Raw genomic sequence first — 20,268 nt, 5'->3', positions numbered from 1 at the left:
AGACCACAGCTAAAAAGAGGTCTGTATCCTTTGATCCTGTAAGCTACCCTTAAAACGCTACCCTAAAAACACACTTTAATTCCGGCTCTAAACCGTGAGACTGGGGCTGTTGGGCTGGAGGGGAACTAGATGCGGAGACCGGCCTGGGGTGGGCGGGACGAGGGAGGGGCCGCGGCCACCCACGCTCTGCAATAACTACCACGTCCCGCCCGCACAGAACCGGCCCACGCCGCGCGGGCTCTCCCTTCAAAAAATTCGCGGGCGCATCTTGCGCAGGCGCGGTGGTACTTGAGTCTTAGCCGCGCAAGCGCAGTGGCTGTAGGATGGCGGTGTTGTTGGCTGTTTGCAGTTCCCACGAAAGTGACAAAACCCTGGTGGTGTGGGATCTGAGTTCTGGGCCAGCGGCCGAAGACATGCATGTGAGCCGGGGCCCGGTGGAGGGAGGGATGGGGAAAGCTGTCCACGTGGTGATTGGGAGCCGTGAAGTCCTGAGTTACCACCTCACCCACACTGTGCTACACCCCTTTCCTCACCCGCCTTGTCTTCTCCCCTAATTTCGGACTGCAATGACAGCAAAGGAACAGAAATATTAGTTGTAGAGCGGACTCCAGCAGTCACCTGGCCCCAACAGCTTTTACAGACCCAGAGACGTAACTGTCAACAACCGGCACATGTTGCCTTCTAATGCTGCTCAGATTGTAGAATCGAAGAGGAAAACTTGTTCATGAAATGAGAAGTCTTTTGAGTTGTACCCCTCGTGGGGAAGGGCTTGGGGAACATAAGGGCTATGTAGTTTTGTTTTCACGCGCTTACTTGGCGTGGGACTCGTTGTACGGGAAGAACATCACCAAGTTTAGTAAAGCAAAAAAAAGTTTTATTCGGCATATATTCAAAAAGGCCAAAGTGGGAACCGGACAACCATGCTGCCAGAGCCATGTCTGCCCAAGTCCAAAGAATATTACAGAATAGGCAAGAGTGGGAAAACGGACAAGCATGCTGCCACAACCATGTCTGCCGGAGTCCAAAGACCATTACAGAATCATCAGTATATATTAACATTACAAATGTGTAAAACCATTGAAAGCTTAGCCTTTTCAGATTCGCTAGAAACTGACCCTACATTTTGAATTGTCCTTTTTAACAATCATTGGTACAAGTTTCAGTAACGACAGGAGGGTCTTCATCGGTCCAACAAATTTCTATTCACTAAATGCTAATAGAAAAAGGTAAGAGTGGAAAGTCTTTTGTGTTCTCTTTGATTGGCTTTATGGGAAAGTTTCCCTAAAAGATATTTTCCAAGATTATCTTAGCTACTGTCTTTATACCTCAGGGCCCAATTGATGTGTCCTTGTGAGTCCTTGTAAGCCCAGCTCCTGCTGGGTCACATTCTCTATGCTCAAGGAGAGGGAATAATAACTCCAGTATTATTTCCTAAATTAGACCTCCCCACGACATTCTTTGTTCACAGTATTCTCCAAGTTTGGCCTTCTGTATTCAGTGCGTGTCTTCCCAAACACTGCAGTGGCCCGTCCTGGCTTCTATGCCATCATCAAGTTTTATTCAGTAAGGGATGCTCACAGAACCCAAAAGGCATGTGGCCGGAAGCAGCGTTTTCAGTAATCTCCAGTGAAGGTGGGTCTAAACATGGACTTCTAGCTCCACTGGAATGAAATGCTGAATTCAGTAACAGTAGGCTAGCATTTGCATTGCCAGCAGGCTCCTTAGAAGCGAGGCTGGCCAGACTTGTTCTCACTTACTTTGGACACGTTATCAGGAGGGACCAATCCCTGAAGAAGGACATCATGCTTGCTAAAATGGAGGGTCAGTGAAAAAGAGGAAGACCCTCAACAAGATGAACTGACACAGTGGCTTCAACAGTGGGCTCAAACATAGCAACTGCTATAAGGATGGTGCAGGAGTGGGCAGTATTTCAGTCTGTTGTACATGGGGTCGCTCAGAGTCGGAACCGATTCCATGGCACCTAACAACAACAATATTTGCACTGCACCTTGGTTTACAGAATGCTTTCAGATGCGTTGCCACACTGATCCCCCATTTTTTAGATGCAGGAACTCAGGGTGGTTAAGTGACTTGCTTAAGGTGCAAGACAATAATTTTTGGAACGAGAGGTCAAACCCAAATGTAGCCATTACTGTCAAGCCAATTCTGACTGATGCTAAATATCATGTCATTCTGTGCTGCCCCTAAATTTAAAAACTTCCAAAGAAGAATCCTGCTTAGGTTTACTTTTATGTGGCTTTTAAATGGATGAGCTTGACACTTGCCAGTTGTAACATAAAGGATGCTTTATCATCATCATCACTATCAAACTGCCTATTCAGAACTCCATTTAGTTCCCAGACGACGGGCAAAAGGTATTTTAATGCATTGTAGAAACCCTATTCCTACTAAGGTACCAACCAATTTTACTTTCCCTGAGGCCCAGAACTCTCTCATTATGTGCCTCAATTCAAACACCTTTCCTTATTGAAGGACTGTTTCCATTCCTCTGCATATGCGAGTGAGGTTTAGATACCCTAAACCTTTCGTTTTATAATTGTATGTCTTCATAAGCCTTCCCTGATTGCCTTCTTGATCCTTCCTACTGACCTTGCCGCCTGTTCTTGCCCTAGCCCTTTGCTCACTGCTCTAACCTTCTAATCTGAGAACTCTCCTCAGTAGTAACTCCAGGTATACTGCCACCACTTCTGTATTGTGTCCAACACCCCTTCAATCCTGAGGTTTTAGGGCAGGAATAATTTTGAATGGATCATTGTTAATTTTATTTCAGAAAGTGGTAAAATAGCTCTGGAGTACAGACCCAGTGAAGAGATCATAGATGCCAGAACCGAAGAAGAACTACAGGATTTAATTCACGTATGTGGAGATAAAAGCTCAAGGGTTACGTAGCCAGTGTAGCCATAATTCAAAACAACCAGCAGGGTTTAGAAGACTCTGGCATACCCAGAATGCTCTCTGTCGTACTTAGGAGAATATGAAACTCTGAAACTGCTTTTGAGTGCAAGGAATTCCTAGGGCTTTTCCCTGACGTCCTGGCCCTTGGCTCTGACCCCTTATCGAAAGTTTGGAGAGCAGGCTTGAGAGGCATCAGAGCACTCCTACAGTCATGGACAGAGGTGAGGGGTCATTCTAACCCTTCAGGGCTTGGCTGAACAGAGCTAGGCTAACTAAACATGCTGTTAGGCCAGTGGATGTCCTATGATGCTAGGCTAGCTGCTAGGCTGCTTGAACATAGGCCTTTTAGAGCTCCCCTCAAACAAGCTCCCGGGGATTTGGGAACAAAGAATCTATGGCCTGAAGTGTGATTGTGCTATAGCTTTTGAAAACTACTGTGCCTTTCAAGTAAGGTGTTTATTACCTAGATCTCAGCATCTCATATCTTATATGAAATGAAATGTTTTGCTGAAGAACCTTTTTGTAAATCTATTATAAGCATGGCCTAAATTAGGCATTAAGCTGCCAAGGTAGTTTCTAAAAAAGACTTTACTACAAGTAAGATATGTTATTTAAACATAATGATAATAATAATAAAAAAAGTTAGGAGCAGAGAGATATGTTTCATCAACCTGGATCAATGGGAACTTAATTTTGGGGCTAGATGTTTGATTACTTAGCTCACCCCAAAGTTGCAAAGTGTTTTGTTTTGAAGAGAAAAAGGTAGAGAAAGAGGAGGTCGTTCCCTTCTGAAAAAGTATTTGAAGGTTTTTCTGTGTAAAATAATTATTTTAATTAAATAAAACCCAGCGAAGGAAGCTTCAGGTTTATCCAAGATCAGGTTTTAAGAAGTCTAGCTTCCTAAATCGCACTGATTAAGGGTAGGGTTGCACAGCCAATTTTTGTAATTGCTGTCAATAAGTTGTACACCTGTAAAAAGCTGACTTGGCAAAAGTTGTGTGAGAGGTACATTTACAATGACAAAAAAGAAAAAGAAAAAGAGTAGCTGCTGAGACTGCTTATGTACAGCCAAAAACGTCATGGGATTTGGTTTTTTGCTTTGGAAGTTTAGGGGCATGGTTTCATGGTTCATCACAGTTAATTCACCTAATAACACGTTTAGTGTTTCTGTTCTACCTCCTAGTTCGTAGTTCACTGCGTAGTGCCTGGGGTCTTAACAGCTTGCAAGTGGCCATCCAAGGCACAACAACTGTTGTCTATTCACCTGGAGCAACAGAGGAAGGAGAGTCAGGAATAGGAGGAGGATATGGAATGTGTGGCTAATTGCCTCCATGAACAACTGCCTCCTTTGCCATGAGACCAGAAGAACTGGATGGTGCCTGGCTACCATTACTGAACATTTTGATGAAAGGTTCCATAGAAGAATCATGATCAAAAGGGGGAAAATGCAGAGCAGAACTTCAAATTCTCATGGACTCTAGACTTTCTGGAGCCATGGAGGTTGAATGAACGCCTGAAACTATTGCCCTGAGATAATCTTTAAAACTTGAACAAAAAATGTCCCCTGAATAACTCAGAATAGGAGGGTGAGAATGGTTCACAACTTGAAGAATGTAATTAATGTCACTAAATTGTACATGTAGAAACTGTTGGATTGGTTTATGTTTTGCTGTGTATATTCTCAACAATAAAATAAATTTAGAGGGAAAAAAGAAGTGTAGCTTACTGCTAAATATAAGAGGAAGGGTGCTAAAGATTTCAGAAGTCCGATTAAAACAGAAGACCCATCCTTATGAGACCAATCTTGCAATCAGTTGAATTTTAAAACCATTACTCTGTGCCAAGCCATATGCTAGGCACAGGGAATAAGATGATGAAGCCTTCCTCCCCCACCTTGGAGTTTACATCCTAGGGGTTACGCTAGAAAATAAACAAGAAAATAAAAGATTATAAGAAGGGGTATAAAAGAAACAAACAGGTATTGGTTATAGTATTTCAAGAAAAGTCTTTAACATGCTGACTTTAACATCCTTCCCCATATAGACACAGGTGAACCTCTGAAAAGTGGGTTGTTACTTTTTCTGGATTAGTGGCCGTGTTGAGTCAAAGTGGGATGGGGAAGTTTTTCGACGCCCATGTAAAGTGCTAGGTGCTTGGATTCAATCCTCTCTGAGACCAAATTGCCCACTCCTCAAGACCCCTCCTACAGAAAGTTTGGCGTCATCACTGATTAGTGGTACCCACTACCTAATAGAGTGGTGGGTTAATAATCAGATTCGGAACAAAGAGGATAGGGAGAGTTGAGGAAATAGCAGCCTTTTAGAGTAAAATAACTTTAACGGGTGTTCATTCCCGTCTTGGCTGCGCAGTAAATAGCGTCCATTTTGCATGTCAGTTCCTCTTCTTGGAGGCAGTTCGGCCAAGGCGAGGAAGAATGTCTCGATTTCAGTTTGGAGGAAGAAGAGGTCTGGCTGCCAGAAACTGGCTAGCACTTTCAACTATGCAGAGAGGCTGGTGAAGCTCTCTGTCCCTGCGGCTGATCAAGCTGCTGGAGCTTGAGGGCAGGGAGGGGAGTGGGGACATGAAATCCTGTCACCCTTGCAGGAGACAGGAAGCTTGGGCCCTGGTAATTCTAGGAAAAAGGGCTTGTCATAGTGGCTTGGAACTGGTCTCTGACCTAGCTAAATAAAGGTGGTGCGTAAACAAAGGTGTCGTAAATAAAGGGTGGGGGCTCCCAGTGGGGGAGGGGCACGCAGTCACTAAAGGTGCAAGTGCGTCTCGGGCTGTCACAATGGTTCGGCTCCCGCTAAGGGCGCTGGTACCCCACTGGCCTGGGTCGCTGCACCCGTAGCGTCCTCAAGTCATATCCCCGCTGCGCCTCTGGGCGCCACAGCTCCTCCTCACGCTGCAACCATTATGGCTGCTGGTCCAGGCTGCACCGCTTCCAGAGTGGTTCCCAGACCTGGCCCTGCAGACTTCCGACTCCCCAGGGCCGACCGAACCCTGGTCTTTGCCCTCACCTGATCTCCCATCCGAACTGCCCCATACACTTACACCCCTGCCTGAGCCAGGGGACTTTGACTATGTGGAGTCCCCGGCTCCAGCCCAGATGATGGCTCGGCCTCAGGAGTTCTCTGAGACTTTGGGCACAGATTGGGCTCCAGAGCTGCCTCCTAGGCTGAATCGGTTTGCTGACCCACATCAGGATCTGAATGACAAACTTACTCGGTGTCGGAGTTTCCCGAAGATGGTTCCAATGCTTGATCAGGATCAGAATCGGTTGGTAGCTCTCCCTCCTCGACTGAAAAGTAAGATGGAAACTCCAGGTATGAATCAGGCTGAAGGTCACCAGTCATTTGAAATACTTGTTCCACCTCTAGATAGTCATAGTTCGAAACCACCTAAGGTTATTGTTTCACCCCCAAACCTGATAAAGGATCTAGCTCAGCGTAGAGGACTTGCTAAAGTTGTTGTTGCAACTTCAGGCCAATTTGCAAAAACACCTACCCGACTAGACCAACCCGTGAAGGATTATGTAGACCCAAGTTTGGATATAGTGTATCCTCCAGACAACCTACTTCTGGAATTCCTAGGGACCCCGGATCAGCCTCCAGAGCCCCCTGGGTTTGATCCTACTCTACCTACCATGGAAGGCCCTGAGCCTCCTGAGGAGAAACTTTCAGTTGAACAAGGGGACTCATCTCAGCCTCCAAAGTCCCCTGAGGAGATAGAAGCTTTTGCAGTCAAGCAGGATACCCCAGCTGAACCTCCAGAGTCCCCTGAGATTGAAGAACCTTCTCCAGTCCAGCAAGAGGCCCCAATACAGCTTCCAGAGCTCCCTAAGGAGGGAGAGCCTTTCCCTATACAGCAGGAGACCGCAGTTCAGACTCCAGAGGCACCTGAGGAGAATGAACCTTCTCCAACCCAGCAGGAGGCCCAGACTTAGTCTCTAAAGCCACCTAAGGCAGTTATGCCACAAACTTCAGTGCATCATGAGGTGACTCTTTAACCTCCAGGTCCGAATCAAACTCATCATTCAACCTTACCCAATATCACAATTAAACCAGTGGATGTGGAGCTTACACTAACATCAGAGCCTATTAAGGAGGTTCAATTATGTCCAACTCAGTAGGAAGCCACAGGACAGCCTCCAAAGCCTCCTCAGGAGGTTAAGCCTAAAGGCCAGCAGGAGGCCCAGCTCAGCCTCTAGAGCCCTCTGAAGAGGTTGAGCCTTCTCCAGTCCAGCAGGAAGCCCCAGCTCAGCCTCTAAAGCCCTCTGAGGAGGCTAACCTCCTCCAGTCTAGCAGGAAGCTCCAGTTCAGACTCCAAAGCCTCTAGAGGAGGTTATACCTTCTACAGTTCAGGGGGAAGCCCCAGCTCAGCCTCTGAAGCCCTCTGAAGAGGTTGAACCTTCTCCAGGCCAGCAGGAAGTCCTAGCACAGCCACCAAATCCTTCTGAGGAGGTTGTATCTTCTCCAGTCCCCCAAGAGGCTCCAACTCAGCCTCCAAAGCCCTCTGAGGAAGTTGAACCTTCTCCAGTCCAGCAGGTAGCCCAAGCTCAGCCTTCAAAGCCCTCTGAGGAGGCTGAAACTTCTCCAGTCCCTCAAGATGCTCCACCTCAACTTCCAAAGCCCTCTGAGGAAGATGAATCTTCTCTAGTCCAGCAGGAAGCCCCAGCTCAGCCTCCAAACTCCTCTGAGGAAGCTGAACCTTCTTCAGTCCAGCAGGAAGCCCCAGCTCAGCCTTCAAGCCCTCTGGGGGCGCTGAACCTTCTCCAGTCCAGCAGGAAGTCCTAGCACAGCCTCCAAAGCCCTCTGAGCAGGTTGAACCTTCTCCAGTCCCCCAACAGGCTTCACATCAGCCTCCAAAGCCCTCTGGGAAAGTTAAACTTTTGCAGTCCAGCAGGAAGCCCCAGCTCAGCCTTAGAGCCCTCTGAGAGGGCTGAACCTTCTCCAGTCCAGCAGGAAGTCCTAGCACAGCCTCCAAAGTCCTCTGAGGAGGTTGAACCTTCTCCAGTTCCCCAACAGGCTCCACATCGGCCTCCAAAGCCCTCTGGGAAGGTTGAACCTTCTCCAGTCCAGCAGGAGACCCCAGCTCAGCCTCTAGAGCCCTCTGAGGAGGTTGCGCCTTCTCCACTCCAGCAGGAAGCCCCAGCTCAGCCTCTAAAGCCCTCTGAGGAGGCTAAACCTCCTCCAGTCTAGCAGGAAGCCCCAGTTCAGACTCCAAAGCCTCTAGAGGAGGTTATACCTTCTACAGTTCAGGAGGAAGCCCCAGCTCAGCCTCTGAAGCCCTCTGAAGAGGTTGAACCTTCTACAGTCCACCAGGAAGGCCCAGCTCAGCCTTCAAAACCCTCTGAGGAGGTTGAACCTTCTCCAGTCCCTCAAGAGGCTCCACCTCAACATCCAAAGCCCTCTGAGGAAGTTGAACCTTCTGCAGTCCAGCAGGAAGCCCCAGCTCAGCTTTCAAAGCCCTCTGAGGATCCTGAACCTTCTCCAGTCCACCAGGAAGCACCAGCTCAGCCTTCAAAGCCCTCTGAGGAGGTCAAACCTTCTCCAGACCCTCAAGAGGCTCCACCTCAACACCTCAACATCCAAAGCCCTCTGAGGAAGTTAAACCTTCTGCAGTCCAGCAGGAAGCCCCAGCTCAGCCTTCAAAGCCCTCTGAGGAGGTTGAACCTTCTGCAGTCCCTCAAGGGGCTCCACCTCAGCTTCGAAAGCCCTCTGAGGAAGTTGAACATTCTCCAGTCCAGCACTAAGCCCCAGCTCAGCCTACAAACTCCTCTGAGGAAGCTGAACCTTCTCCAGGCCAGCAGGAGGCTTCAGCTCACCCTCTAAAGCCCTCCGAGGAAGTTGAACCTTCTCCAGTCCAGCAGTAAGCCCCAGCTCAGCCTACAAAGTCCTCTGAGGAAGCTGAACCTTTTCCAGGCAATCAGGAGACTCCAGCTCAGCCCCTAAAGCATTCTGAGAAAGTTGAACCTTTTCCAGTCCAGTAGGAAGCCCCAGCTCAGCCTCCAAAGCCCTCTCAGGAGGTTGAACTTTCTACAGTCCGCCAAGAGGCGCCAGCTCAGCCTCCAAAGCCCTCTCAGGACGCTGAACCTTCTTCAGTCAAGCAGGAAGCCCCAGCTCACGCTTCAAAGTCCTCTGAGGAGGCTGAACTTTCTCCAGTCCAGCAGGAAGTCCTAGCACAGCCTCCAAAGCCCTCTGAGGAGGTTGAACCTTCTCCAGTCCCCCAAGAGGCTCCACATCAGCCTCCAAAGCCCTACGAGGAAGTTGAACCTTCTCCAGTCCAGAAGGAAGTCCTAGCACAGCCTCCAAAGTCCTCTGAGCAGGTTGAACCTTCTCCAGTCCTGCAAGAGGCTCCAGCTCAGCCTCCAAAGCCCCCCGAGGAAGTTGAACATTCTTCAGTCCAGCAGGAAGCCCCAGCTCAGTCATCAAAGCCCTGTGAGGAGGCTGAACATTCTGCAGGCCAGCAGGAAGTCCTACCACAGCCTCCAAACCCGTCTGAGGAAGTTGAACCTTTTCCAGTCCCAGAGGAGGCTCCAGATCAGCCTCCAAATCCCTCTCAGGAAGTTGAAACTTCTTCAGTCCAGCAGGAAGCCCCAGCTGATCCTTCAAAGCCCCCTGAGGAGGTTGAAACTTCTCCAGTTCCTCAAGAGGCTCCACCTCAACTTCCAAAGCCCTCTGAGGAAGCTGAACCTTCTCCAGTCCAGCAGGAAGTCCCACCTCAGCCTACAAACTCCTCTGAGGGAGTTGAACCTTCTCCAGTCCAGCAGGAAGCCCCAACTCAGCCTCCAAAGCCCTCTGAGGAAGGTGAACCTTCTTCAGTCCAGCAGTTAGCTCCAGCTGAGCCATCAAAGCCCTGAGGAGGTTGAACCTTCTCAAGTCCAGCAGGAAGCCCCAACTTAGCCTACAATGCCCTCTGAGGAAGTTGAACCTTCTCCAGGCCAGGAGGAAGTCCCATCACAGCTTACAAAGCCCTCTGAGGAGGTTGAACGTTCTACACTCCCCCAAGAGTCTCCAGCTCAGCCTCCGAAGCCCTCTGAGGAAGTTGAACCTTCTTCAGTCCAGGAGGAAGCCCCCGCTCAGACTTCAAAGCCCTCCAAGGAGGCTGAACATTCTCCAGTCCCTCAAGAGGCTACTCCTCAGCTTACAAAGCCCTCTGAGGAAGTTGAACCTTCTCCAGTCCGGCAGTAAGCCCCAGCTCAGCCTAGAAACTCTTCTGAGGAAACTGAACCTTCTCCAGGCCAGCAGGAAGCTCCAGCTCAGCCTCTAAAGCCCTCTGAGGAAGTTGAACCTTCTTCAGTCCAGCAGGAAGCCCCACCTCAGCCTTCAAAGCCCTGGGAGGAGGTTGAACCTTCTCCAGTCCAGCAGGAAGCCCCAGCTCAGCCTCTAAAGCCCTCTGAGGAGTGTGAACCTTCTCCAGGCTGGCAGGAAGTCCTAGCACAGCCTCCAAAGCCTCAGAGGAGGTTGAACATTCTCCAGTCTCCCAAGAGGCTCCAGCTCAGCCTCCAAAGCTCTCTGAGGAAGTTGAACCTTCTTCAGTCCAGCAGGAAGCCCCAGCTCAGCCTCCAAAGCCCTCTGAGGAAGTTGAACCTACTTGAGTCCAGCACGAAGCCGCAGCTCAGCCTTCAAAGCCCTCTGAGGAGGTTGAACCTTCTCAAGTCCAGCAGGAAGCCACAGCTCAGCCACCAGAGCCCACTGAGGAAGTTGAACCTCCTCCAATCCAGCAGGAAGCCCCAGCTCAGCCTCCAAAGCCCTCTGAGGAGTTTGAACCTTCTCCAGCTCCGCAAGAGTCTCCAGCTCAGCCTCCAACGCCTCTCGAAGTTGAACCTTCTCCAGTCCAGCAGTGGTCCCCAGGTCCACCTCTAGAGCGCACTGAGGACGTTGAACCCTCTCCAGTCCAGCAGGAGGCCTCAGTGCTACCTGCAGAGTTCCCTGAGGAGGTTGAACCCTCTCCAGTCCAGCCAGAGGCCCCAGCTCCCCGTCCAGAGCTCTCGGACGTGGTGGAACTTTCTCCAGTCCAGGAAGAAGCCCCAGCACAGCCTCCAAAGCCCACTGAGGGTATTGAACCTTCGCCAAACCAGCAGGCATTTCCAGCTGAGCCTCCAAAGCCCCCTGAAGAAATTAAAGCTTCTCCAATGGAGTAGGAGGCCCAAGCTCCTCCTCCAGAGCTCCCTGAAGAGGGTGAACCTGCTCCAGTGCAGCAGGAAGCCCCAGCACAGCCTCCAAAGTCTCCGCAAGAGGTTAAACCTTCTCCAACCCAGCAGCAGGCCCCAGTTCAACCTCCAGAGCCCACTGAGGAGGCTGAACATTCTCCAGTCCACCAGGAAGCCCCAGTACAGCCACCAAGGCCTCCCCATGAGGTTAAATCTCCAGTCAAGCAGGAAGCCCCATCTCAGCTTCCAAAGCCTCTCCATGACGTTGAACCTTCTCCAGGTGAGTAGGAGGCTCCAGCTCAGCCTCCAAAGCCCTCTGAGGAAGCTGAACCTTCTCCAGTCCAGGAGGAAGCCCCAGCACAGCCTCCAAATCCCTCTGAGGAAGTTGGACATTCTCCAGTGCAACAGGGGGCTCCAGTTCAGCCTTCATAGCCCCCTGAGGGGTTAAAACCTTCTCCACTCCAGCAGGAAGACCTAACAGAGCCTGCAGATCCCACTGAAGACGTCCAACTTCCTTCAGGCCAGCAGGAAGCCCCAGCTCAACCTCCAGAGCAACCTGAGGAGTTTGAACCTCCTTCAAACATACAGGAGACCCCAGCTGAGACTTCAGAGCCCCGTACAGAGGTAACTCAACATCTGCGGCATCATGAGGTGACAGTTTCACCTACAGGTCAGAGTGAAACTCAGTACCCAGTGTTGCCCAATGTCACAGTTAAACCCCTCGATCTGGAACCCCTATATATCCACAACCCACTACAGAGATTGGACATTTTCCAACCCAGCTAGAGGCCTCATCCCAGCCTTTAAAGCCCCATGAAAAGGTTGAACCTTCTCCAGTCCAGCAGGAAGCCCCAGTTCAGTTTCCAGAGCCCTTTGAGGGGATAGAACCTTCTTCAGCCCAGCAGGAGACACCAGCTCAGTCTCCTGAGCCCCCTGAGGACGTAGAATCTTCTCTGGTCCAGCAGGAGACTCCACCTCAGCCTCCAGAGTCTCTTACACAGGTAGAAACTTCCCCAAACCAGCAGGGGGTCCCATTTCAGACTCCAGAGCCCCTTAAGGAGGTTGAACCTTCTCCAGCCCAGCAGGAGGCCCCAGCTCAATCTCCTGAGCCCCTTATGCAGGCAGAACCTTTTCCATCCCAGCAGGAGGCCACAGCCCTTACTCCAGAGACCCCTAAGGAGGTAGAATCTCCTCTGGTCCAGCAAGAGACTCCACCTCAGCCTCCAGAGTCTCCTACACAGGTGGAAATGTCCCTAAACCAGCAAGGAGTCCCATTTCAGACTCCAGAGCCCCCTAAGGAGGTTGAACCTTCCCCAGCCCAGCAGGAGGCTCCAGCTCAGTCTCGTGAGCTCCTATGCAGGTAGAACCTTCTCCAATACATCAAGAGGCCTCATCTCAGCCTCCAGAGCCCCCTAAGGAAGTTGAACCTTCTCCAGCCCAGCAGGAGATCCCAGCTCAGTCTTTTGAGCCCCCTATGCAGGTAGAGCTTTCTCCAATCCAACAAGAGACCCCATCTCAGCCTCCAGAGCCCCTGAGGAAGTCCAACCTTCTCCAGTCCAGCAGGAGGCTCCTGCTCCACCTCAAGAAACCCCTGCAAATGTGCAACCATCTTCAGTGCAGCAGGAACCCCCTAAGGAAGTAGAGCCTTCTCCAGTCCAGGAGGAGGCCCCAGCTCTACTTCCAAAGCCTTTTGAGAATGTCCAACCACTTCCAGTCCACCAGGCGGCCTATGACCTACCTCCAGAGCCCCCTAAAGAGGTTGAACCTCATCCAAGCCAACAGGATGCCCCAGCCTCACCTCCAGAGCCCCCTAAGGAGGTGAAGCCTCCTCCATCCCTGCAGGAGGTCCCACCTCAGTCTCCTGAGTCTTCTAAGGAGGCTGAACCTTCTCCAGCTCAGCAGGAGGCCCCAGATCATCCTCCAGAGCCCCACAATGAGATAGAACCTTTAACAGTCCCGCAGGGAGTTCCAGCACAGCCTTCAGAGCATCCTAAGGTGGAGGAATCTTCGACAATCCAACAGGTGGCCCCAGCTCAACCTCTGGAGTCTCCTAAGGGGGTGCAGTTCAACTTCCAGGGCTTCATGAGGTGACAGTTTCACCAACAGGTCAATATCAAGTTCAGCATTCAAACTTACCCAGCGTTACAGCTCAACCTTTGGACCTGGAGCTTACCATAACTACAGAACACACTATGAAGGTTGAACATTCTATAGCCCCACAGAAGACTACAGCTCCTCCTCCAAATTGTCCTGAGGTGACCATTCCACATCCAGACCAGTTTCAGGCTCAGCATCCAACTCTGACTGAAAGTACACTTCAACCTTTGGACCTGGAGCTTACCATAACACCAGAACCCACTACACCGGTTGAACATTCTACAGCCCTGCAGAAGACTACAGCTCCTTCTCCAAAGTACCCAGAGGTGACACTTCTACATCCGGACCAGGTACAGGTTCAGAGGCCAAACCTGATTGAAGTCACAGTTCAACCACTGGACCTGGAGGTTTCTGTAACTCCACAACCGTACATGGAGGTCGAACCTTCTCCAACGCAACAGGAGACCCCAAGTCAGCCCCCACAGCCACGTGAGGAGTTTGTAGCTCAATTTCCATTGCATCATGAGGTGACAGTTCCACCTACAGGTCAGGATCAAGCTCAGCATTCAAACTTACCCAACATCACAGTTAAACCTATGGACCTGGAGCTTACCATAACTCCAGAACCCATTTTGGAGGCTGAACATTCTACAACCCTGCAGAAGACCACAGCTCCTCCTACAAAGCAAGTCACCATTCAAACTTTGGACTTGGAGCTTACCACATCACCAGAACCCAATACAGAGGTTGAGTCTACTCCAATCAAGCAGGAGACTCCAACTCAGCCTCTAGAGCTTCCTAAGGGGGTTGTAGCTCAACATCCAGCACATCATGAGGTGACACTTCCACCTTTAGGTCAAGAAGAAGTTCTGCATTCAAACTTGCCCAACATCACAGTTCAACCTTTGGACCTGGAGCTTACCATATCTCCAGAACCCAAAACAGAGGTTGAACCTTCTCCAACCAGGCAGGAGACCCCAACTCAGCCACCAGAGCCACCTGAGGAGGTTGTAGCTCAATTTCCAGTGCATCATGAGGTGACAGTTCCACCAACAGGTCAGGATCAAGCTCAGCATTCAAACTTACCCAACATCACAGTTAAACCTGTGGACCAGGAGCTTACCATAACTCCAGAACCCATTATGGAGGTTGAATATTCTACGGTCCCGCAGGGGACTACAGCTTCTTTTTCAGAGCATCCTGAGGTGACATTTCCACCTCCAGAACAGGTTCAGGCTCAGCATCCAAACTTGACTGAAGTTATAGTTCAACCTTTGGACCTGGAACTTACCATAACTCCCGAATTCACTTCAAAGATTGAACATTCTACAGTCCTGCAGAAGACCACACCTCCTCCAAAGCAAGTCACGGTTAAGCCTGTGGATTTGGAGCTTACCATATCTCCACAACCCATTACAGAAGTCCAACATACTACGGCCTTGCAGAAGACCACAGCTCCTTCTCCAAAGAAAGCCAGAGTTCAGCCTTTGGATCTAGAGCTTACCATATCTCCAGAACCCATTATGGATGTCAAACATTCTACAGCCTGCAGAAGACCACAGCTCCTCCAAAACAAGTTACAGTTCAACCTTTGGATCTAGAGCTTACCATATCTCCAGAACCCACTATGCAGATCAAACATTCTACAGCCCTGCAGAAGAACACAGCTACTCCAAAGCAACTTACAGTTCAACCTTTGGATCTAGAGCTTACTGTAACTCAGCAACCAGGATTATCTGAGGGAGTTATTTTTCCCCAAGCGACTCAGCATTTATTGGAGTATTCTGTAACTTACACCCCAGAAAGGGTGCAGAAAGCTCTAACTGAGCAACAGGAACAGAATGCTGTCACACATCACCCCCTAGAAAGGACAGAAATGGCTCTAACTGAGCGACACGAACAGAATGCTATCACACAAGGCTATCCACACATCACACCCTAAAAAGGGTACAAATGGCTTTAACTGAGCAACCAGAACAGAATGCCACCAAAGGAATGAACACTGGCATATGTGAGCTCGGTATCTGCCAAAACGAAACGCTGTCCTGTACTGGCCTCCCCTCAGAGAAGAGGCTCCTCAGAGTCCCTGTGCCAGAGCCCAACGAGTACAATGGCACCTCCACTGTCTTGTAAGAATTGCCCTTCCTCATTTGTTCTCTGCACCGTTTGACATGACAGCCTTTCCCTTGAGGTCTGCCTGGGCTTCCTCATCTTCCCAACTCACGTTGAGCGACTTTCTTGTTTACCTTTTGTTTGTCAACTTTTCCTTGTCCTCATTCCTCTCCTTACTATAGTGCCCACTTCTCCAGGCTTTTACTTGTGGTTGCCCTCATTATTTTTCCTGACCCGTTTTTCTTTAGCCCCATCATTTCATGCCTTAACCTCTGCTCTCTTCCCAATTTTGCTCCATCCTCTTTCCAGGGTCATGTTCCTCTTTCCATCTCATTGGTGATGCGACAACAAAGTGGTTAAAGAGAGAGATTTCAGAGCCAAACTGCGTGGGTTTGAACCTAGCTCTGTGACTCAGTTTCCTCATCTGTAAAATTACTATCTCATAGGATTGTTGTGAGATTTAAATAACTTCATACATGTTAAGCATTTATATAAGCACCTAGCATATGTGAATGTTAGCTATTATTATTTTATTCCATGGTTAGGTCCAGGCTTCATCTTTGTCCCCGGCCTTCTATATATAGGACCTGTTATATGCCCAATCCAGGGCTAGGTACTGTAGGAGCCACAGAAGTATGAGACATTAGCCTGTTAACATAACAGTGATAGATGGGAGAAAAAGAATATACGTGAAAAGGGAAGTGGTGCACAATTAAGTACTAAAAGAGATGCAGACCACAGGTGCTCTAATTCACCAGAATCCATAATTACCTGCATGTGGAGGACAGAGAAAGCTACAGGGACAAGATAAAACTTTAGCTTAAAAATGACTGAAACCAAAACCCACTGCCGTTAAGTTCATTCCTACTCATAGAGACCCTATAGGACGGAGTAGAACTGCCCCATAGGGTTTTCAAGGAGTGGCTGCTAGTTTCGAACTGCTGGCCTTTTGGTTAGCAGGAAAGCTCTTAACCACCACACCACCAGGGCTCCTAAGAGTGACTAGGATTTGCTAAATCGAGAAAAATAGGGAATACAGCCTAGGCAAAGGCATGGCTGCAGGAATGATCAGGATTTAGTAGACCAGTGTGGCTACAAAGCAATGAAAGATAAGATTTTGAAAAACCTTGAATATCAGCTATAGAGGTTTGAAAGTTACACTATGAGCTATGGAGAGCCACTGAAAGTTTTCAAGCAAGAGAGATAAATGATTAAAACAGGAGGATTATTCTAGAATCCATGTGTATGGCCATCTAGAAAGGAAAGCTTGATTCAGGGAGACCAAATAGAAAGTTCTAGCAAAATCTAGGAGCAAAGCGAAAAGGGGCTGAATCGGAGCAGTTGTGATAGGAATGGAAAGAGAATCCTATGAGCACTTCAAAAAAAAAGGACAGGATTTGATGATTGACTAGAGAGTTGGGGAAGTGGTATACAGGAAAGAAAAACTCAAATATGACTCCAGAGTTTTTGTCCTGGATGATTGGAAGAATGATGGTGGCAGAACACACAGATGGATATCCAGCAGTCAGGAAGGAGAACCAATGTGAGGAAGCCGAGTTCAGTTTCAAGGATCTTTTGTTGGCGAGCATAAAGCTATCAGAAGTTTCTGGTTGAGTGGAAACGTCCACCAGGCAGATGGGCAGGCAATTTAAGTGTTTTGACTTAATTTCAAAGTCACCTATTTGTTGCTGAGGGAAAAGGACAGAGTTAAAGGTAAAGATTCAAAGTCATCTACAGAGTTAGTGGTTGAAACTGAACCTGAGGGGTTTAACAACTTATTTTAAACATATGTCATTCGTGGATACATTTCCATGGTATAATAATTGTAAAAAGTGTCACAGAAGAATATAGGATAGAATGTGGAAGTCCCCTCCCCTTCCCCTCTCACTGGTAAAATAACGCCTGTCACCATTGAGTATGTGTCCTTCCTTCCAGTCTCTTCCCTTTGCATTTGCATACATATACGTGTTTATATTAATGAGGGAACATGTTACTTCTTGCTCAGTGATTTGCATTTTTTTCATTAAGCAATATGCCTAAGAGATCTTTCCACGCCAGTCCATCAGTCCCTCTAGTTTCTAATTGCCTTTATCCTTCCAACGCCTGGAGAGGTTTCAACAGTGGGCCCTTCACCAAAGCTGTGGTGTTGCCTGGCATGCATTTTCTTTATACGTATTTGCTGCTAATGATAAAGGAGAAGAAATTGGGCAGATAGGAAGGTCAGGTTCTGAGGAGTTGGCCTTATCATTTGTGCTACTGCCCCCTACAGTCTGTCTTTATTAATTGAGCCAACTTGGCAGCTGACAGCTGAAGAAATTAGAAAGCTGATTATTTTCTGCTTCTGAATATTTCCCATAAGGTTGCCATGATTCTTTATACTTATTCTGTTCTTTCTTATTCCTACCTATTCAAAGATATGAACCGTGTTTCTTCACAGAAATTTCAAAGGAAACTCTATTTCTTACATTGAGGAAAATACTTGGAAGGCATACCCTTGGTCTGAGAAACTGTGAGTATATCCTCTCCAAATACGATCACAGAAAACTAACTGCATTGTAAGATCCTTCTTGGTCCAGAATTTTGAGGCCAGTACCTCTGAGAAAAGATATTTTGCGCTCTCCATATCCCAAACTGACCTCTGTGGATTCCAATTCTATGGTAATTTTTAAAATTAAATTTGGCAGGTTCTGTTTAAGTAAGAGGCAATTTAAGTTTATCTTTTATTTTACAAATACTACATGATTCTATTCTCAGTGTATAAAACAAATAACAGGTATAGTAAAAATCCTTCTTGTTCCCTAATCTCCCACCCTTGAGGTAACCGCTTCTGAGTTTTCTGTATATCTTTCTAGATTATATTCCATGCATTTGCCTACATCCATATTTACATATAGCAGAGTAGGTTCATTGTGTGTGTGTTTTTTCTTTTTACAGACTTTTGTTTTAAGGGCAAGGACGTTTATTGGAGCACTTTTGGGGGGTTGGTTTTGATTTTTTTGAGAGTAGAAAGCAATTTTATCCCATCTACCTATAAGAATGCAATCTGAGGACTTCCCAGTCCTATGGATGAAATCCCATGGGTGAAGCCTGAGGAGCCCTATAACTTTTTCAGTTACTCAGATAATAAAATTCCTCTCATCACTTTCAGTCACAAGATCAGTGCTAGTTCCAGTCCAGTGCCTCAATCACGAAAGTCAATACTCTCGATGAATTGAAAACTTCTCCCTTCCCCCAGCCTGAGCCTTTTTTTAAACCTAGAAGCTTACAATGTGGAGACGGGTCCTGGCGGGCTTCTCTGTTTCCTTGCCCTGCATCTCTCATTCTCCATCCCTCCATTCAACTGGCTGCCTCTGGCTTCTCGGAAGTTGGTGAGGAGAGTGGTGGAGAGGAAGAGGCTGATGTCCTCTGGTAGTGCTGCCCTCCGGGTATGGCATTTCCCGTGATAGATTCTTCACTTCTTGGGTTTCTCAAAAATAACACCACTGTCAATATTTTTTATAAAATTATTTTATCATATATGCTCTAAGTATATTTTAAATATATAACTCATTCAGTTTGTAGAAAATGTCATATAATCTAGTTTGTAGAAAATGTCATATAATCTAATCGGTAAAGCTAGTCCTCACTGTCAAACAGATCAGCCAAATCAGATTTGCTTTCTTTTAGGAAGAAGTCCAATTTGTTTTTAATTTTTATATCACAGATTTTCTATTTTTTCATTTTTTTATTGATGTACTTTAAGTGAAAGTTTACAATTCAAGTTAGTCTCTCATACAAAAATTTATACACAGTTTTGTGACCCCACTTGCTCTCCCTATACTGTGACAGCACACTCTTCCTTTCCACCCCAGATTTCCCGTGTCCATTCAACCAGGTCCTGACCCTCTCTGCCTTCTCATCTCGCCTCTGGACAAGAGCTGCTCATTTAATCTCATGTATCTACTTGAGCTAAGAAGCACAATCTTCATGAGTATCATTTTATGTCCCATAGTCCAGTCTAATCTTTGAACAGAGTTGGCCTCGGAATGGTTTTAGTTTTGGGCTAACAGAGAGCCCAGGGGCCACGTCATCCAGGGTCCCTCCAGTCTCGATTAAACCATTAGGTCTGGTCTTTTTACTAGAATTTGAGTTCTGCCTCCCACTATTCTGCTCCATCAGGGACTCTGTTGTGTTCCCTTTCAGGGCAGCCATTGTGGTCTCCAGGCACCATCTAGTTCTTCCGGTCTCAGGCTGATGAAGTCTCTGGTTTATGTGGCCCTTTGTGTCTCTTGAGCTAATAATTTCCTTGTGCCCATGGTGTTCTTCATTTTCCTTTACTCCAGGTGGGTTGGTACCAATTAATGCATCTTAGATGGCTGCTCACTAGTGTTTAAGACCCCAGACGCAACTCACCAAAGTGGGATGCAGAACATTTTCTTAAAAAACTTTGTTGTGCCAGCTGACCTAGATGTCCCCTGAAAGCATGGTCCCCAGACCCCCTCCCCTGCTACTCTGTCACTCAAAATGTTTGGCTGTATTCTGGAAATTTCTTAGCTTTGGTTTAGTCCAGTTGTGCTGACTTCACCTGTAGTGTGTGCTGTCCTGCCCTTCACCTAAGGTAATTCTTGTCTACTTTCTAGTTAGTGAATACTACTCTACCTCCCTCCCCACCCTCATAACCATCAAAGAATGTTGTCTTCTGTATTTAAACCTTTTCTTGGGTTTTTATAATAGTGGTCTTATACAACATTTGTCCTTTTGCGACTAAGTTCACTCAGCATAATACCTTCCAGATACCTCCATGTTATAAGATGTTTCACTGATTCATCGTTGTTCTTTATTGTTGCGTAGTATTCCATTGTGTGAATATACCATAATTTGTTTACCCATTCATCCATTGATGGGCACCTAAGTTGTTTCCATCTCTAAGCTATTGTAAACAATGCTGCAATGAATATGGGTGTGCATATATCTATTCGTGTGACGGCTCTTAATTCTCTAGGATATAT

At 47.7% G+C, this 20,268-nt stretch overlaps 2 protein-coding genes across 2 annotated transcripts in view; one reads left to right on the top strand and one right to left on the bottom strand.

Moving 5' to 3' along the window:
* PLEKHM1 (pleckstrin homology and RUN domain containing M1) overlaps positions 1 to 20,268 on the bottom strand; it is a 621,215-nt gene that overhangs the window by 570,060 nt on the left and 30,887 nt on the right. The window lies entirely within an intron of this gene.
* RDM1 (RAD52 motif containing 1) lies at positions 324 to 5,515 on the top strand. The gene is given in 4 exon segments (XM_023729154.1): positions 324 to 419; positions 1,441 to 1,632; positions 5,113 to 5,174; positions 5,327 to 5,515. Coding segments are annotated over 4 exon segments (429 nt in total). The 3' UTR covers positions 5,406 to 5,515.

The sequence above is a fragment of the Trichechus manatus genome, unplaced genomic scaffold, assembly GCF_000243295.1.
Source record: "Trichechus manatus latirostris isolate Lorelei unplaced genomic scaffold, TriManLat1.0 scaffold00028, whole genome shotgun sequence".
Taxonomy (NCBI): domain Eukaryota; kingdom Metazoa; phylum Chordata; class Mammalia; order Sirenia; family Trichechidae; genus Trichechus; species Trichechus manatus.
Note: the sequence above shows the minus strand (reverse complement) of the source record. Positions and strands in the feature narration are given on the sequence as shown.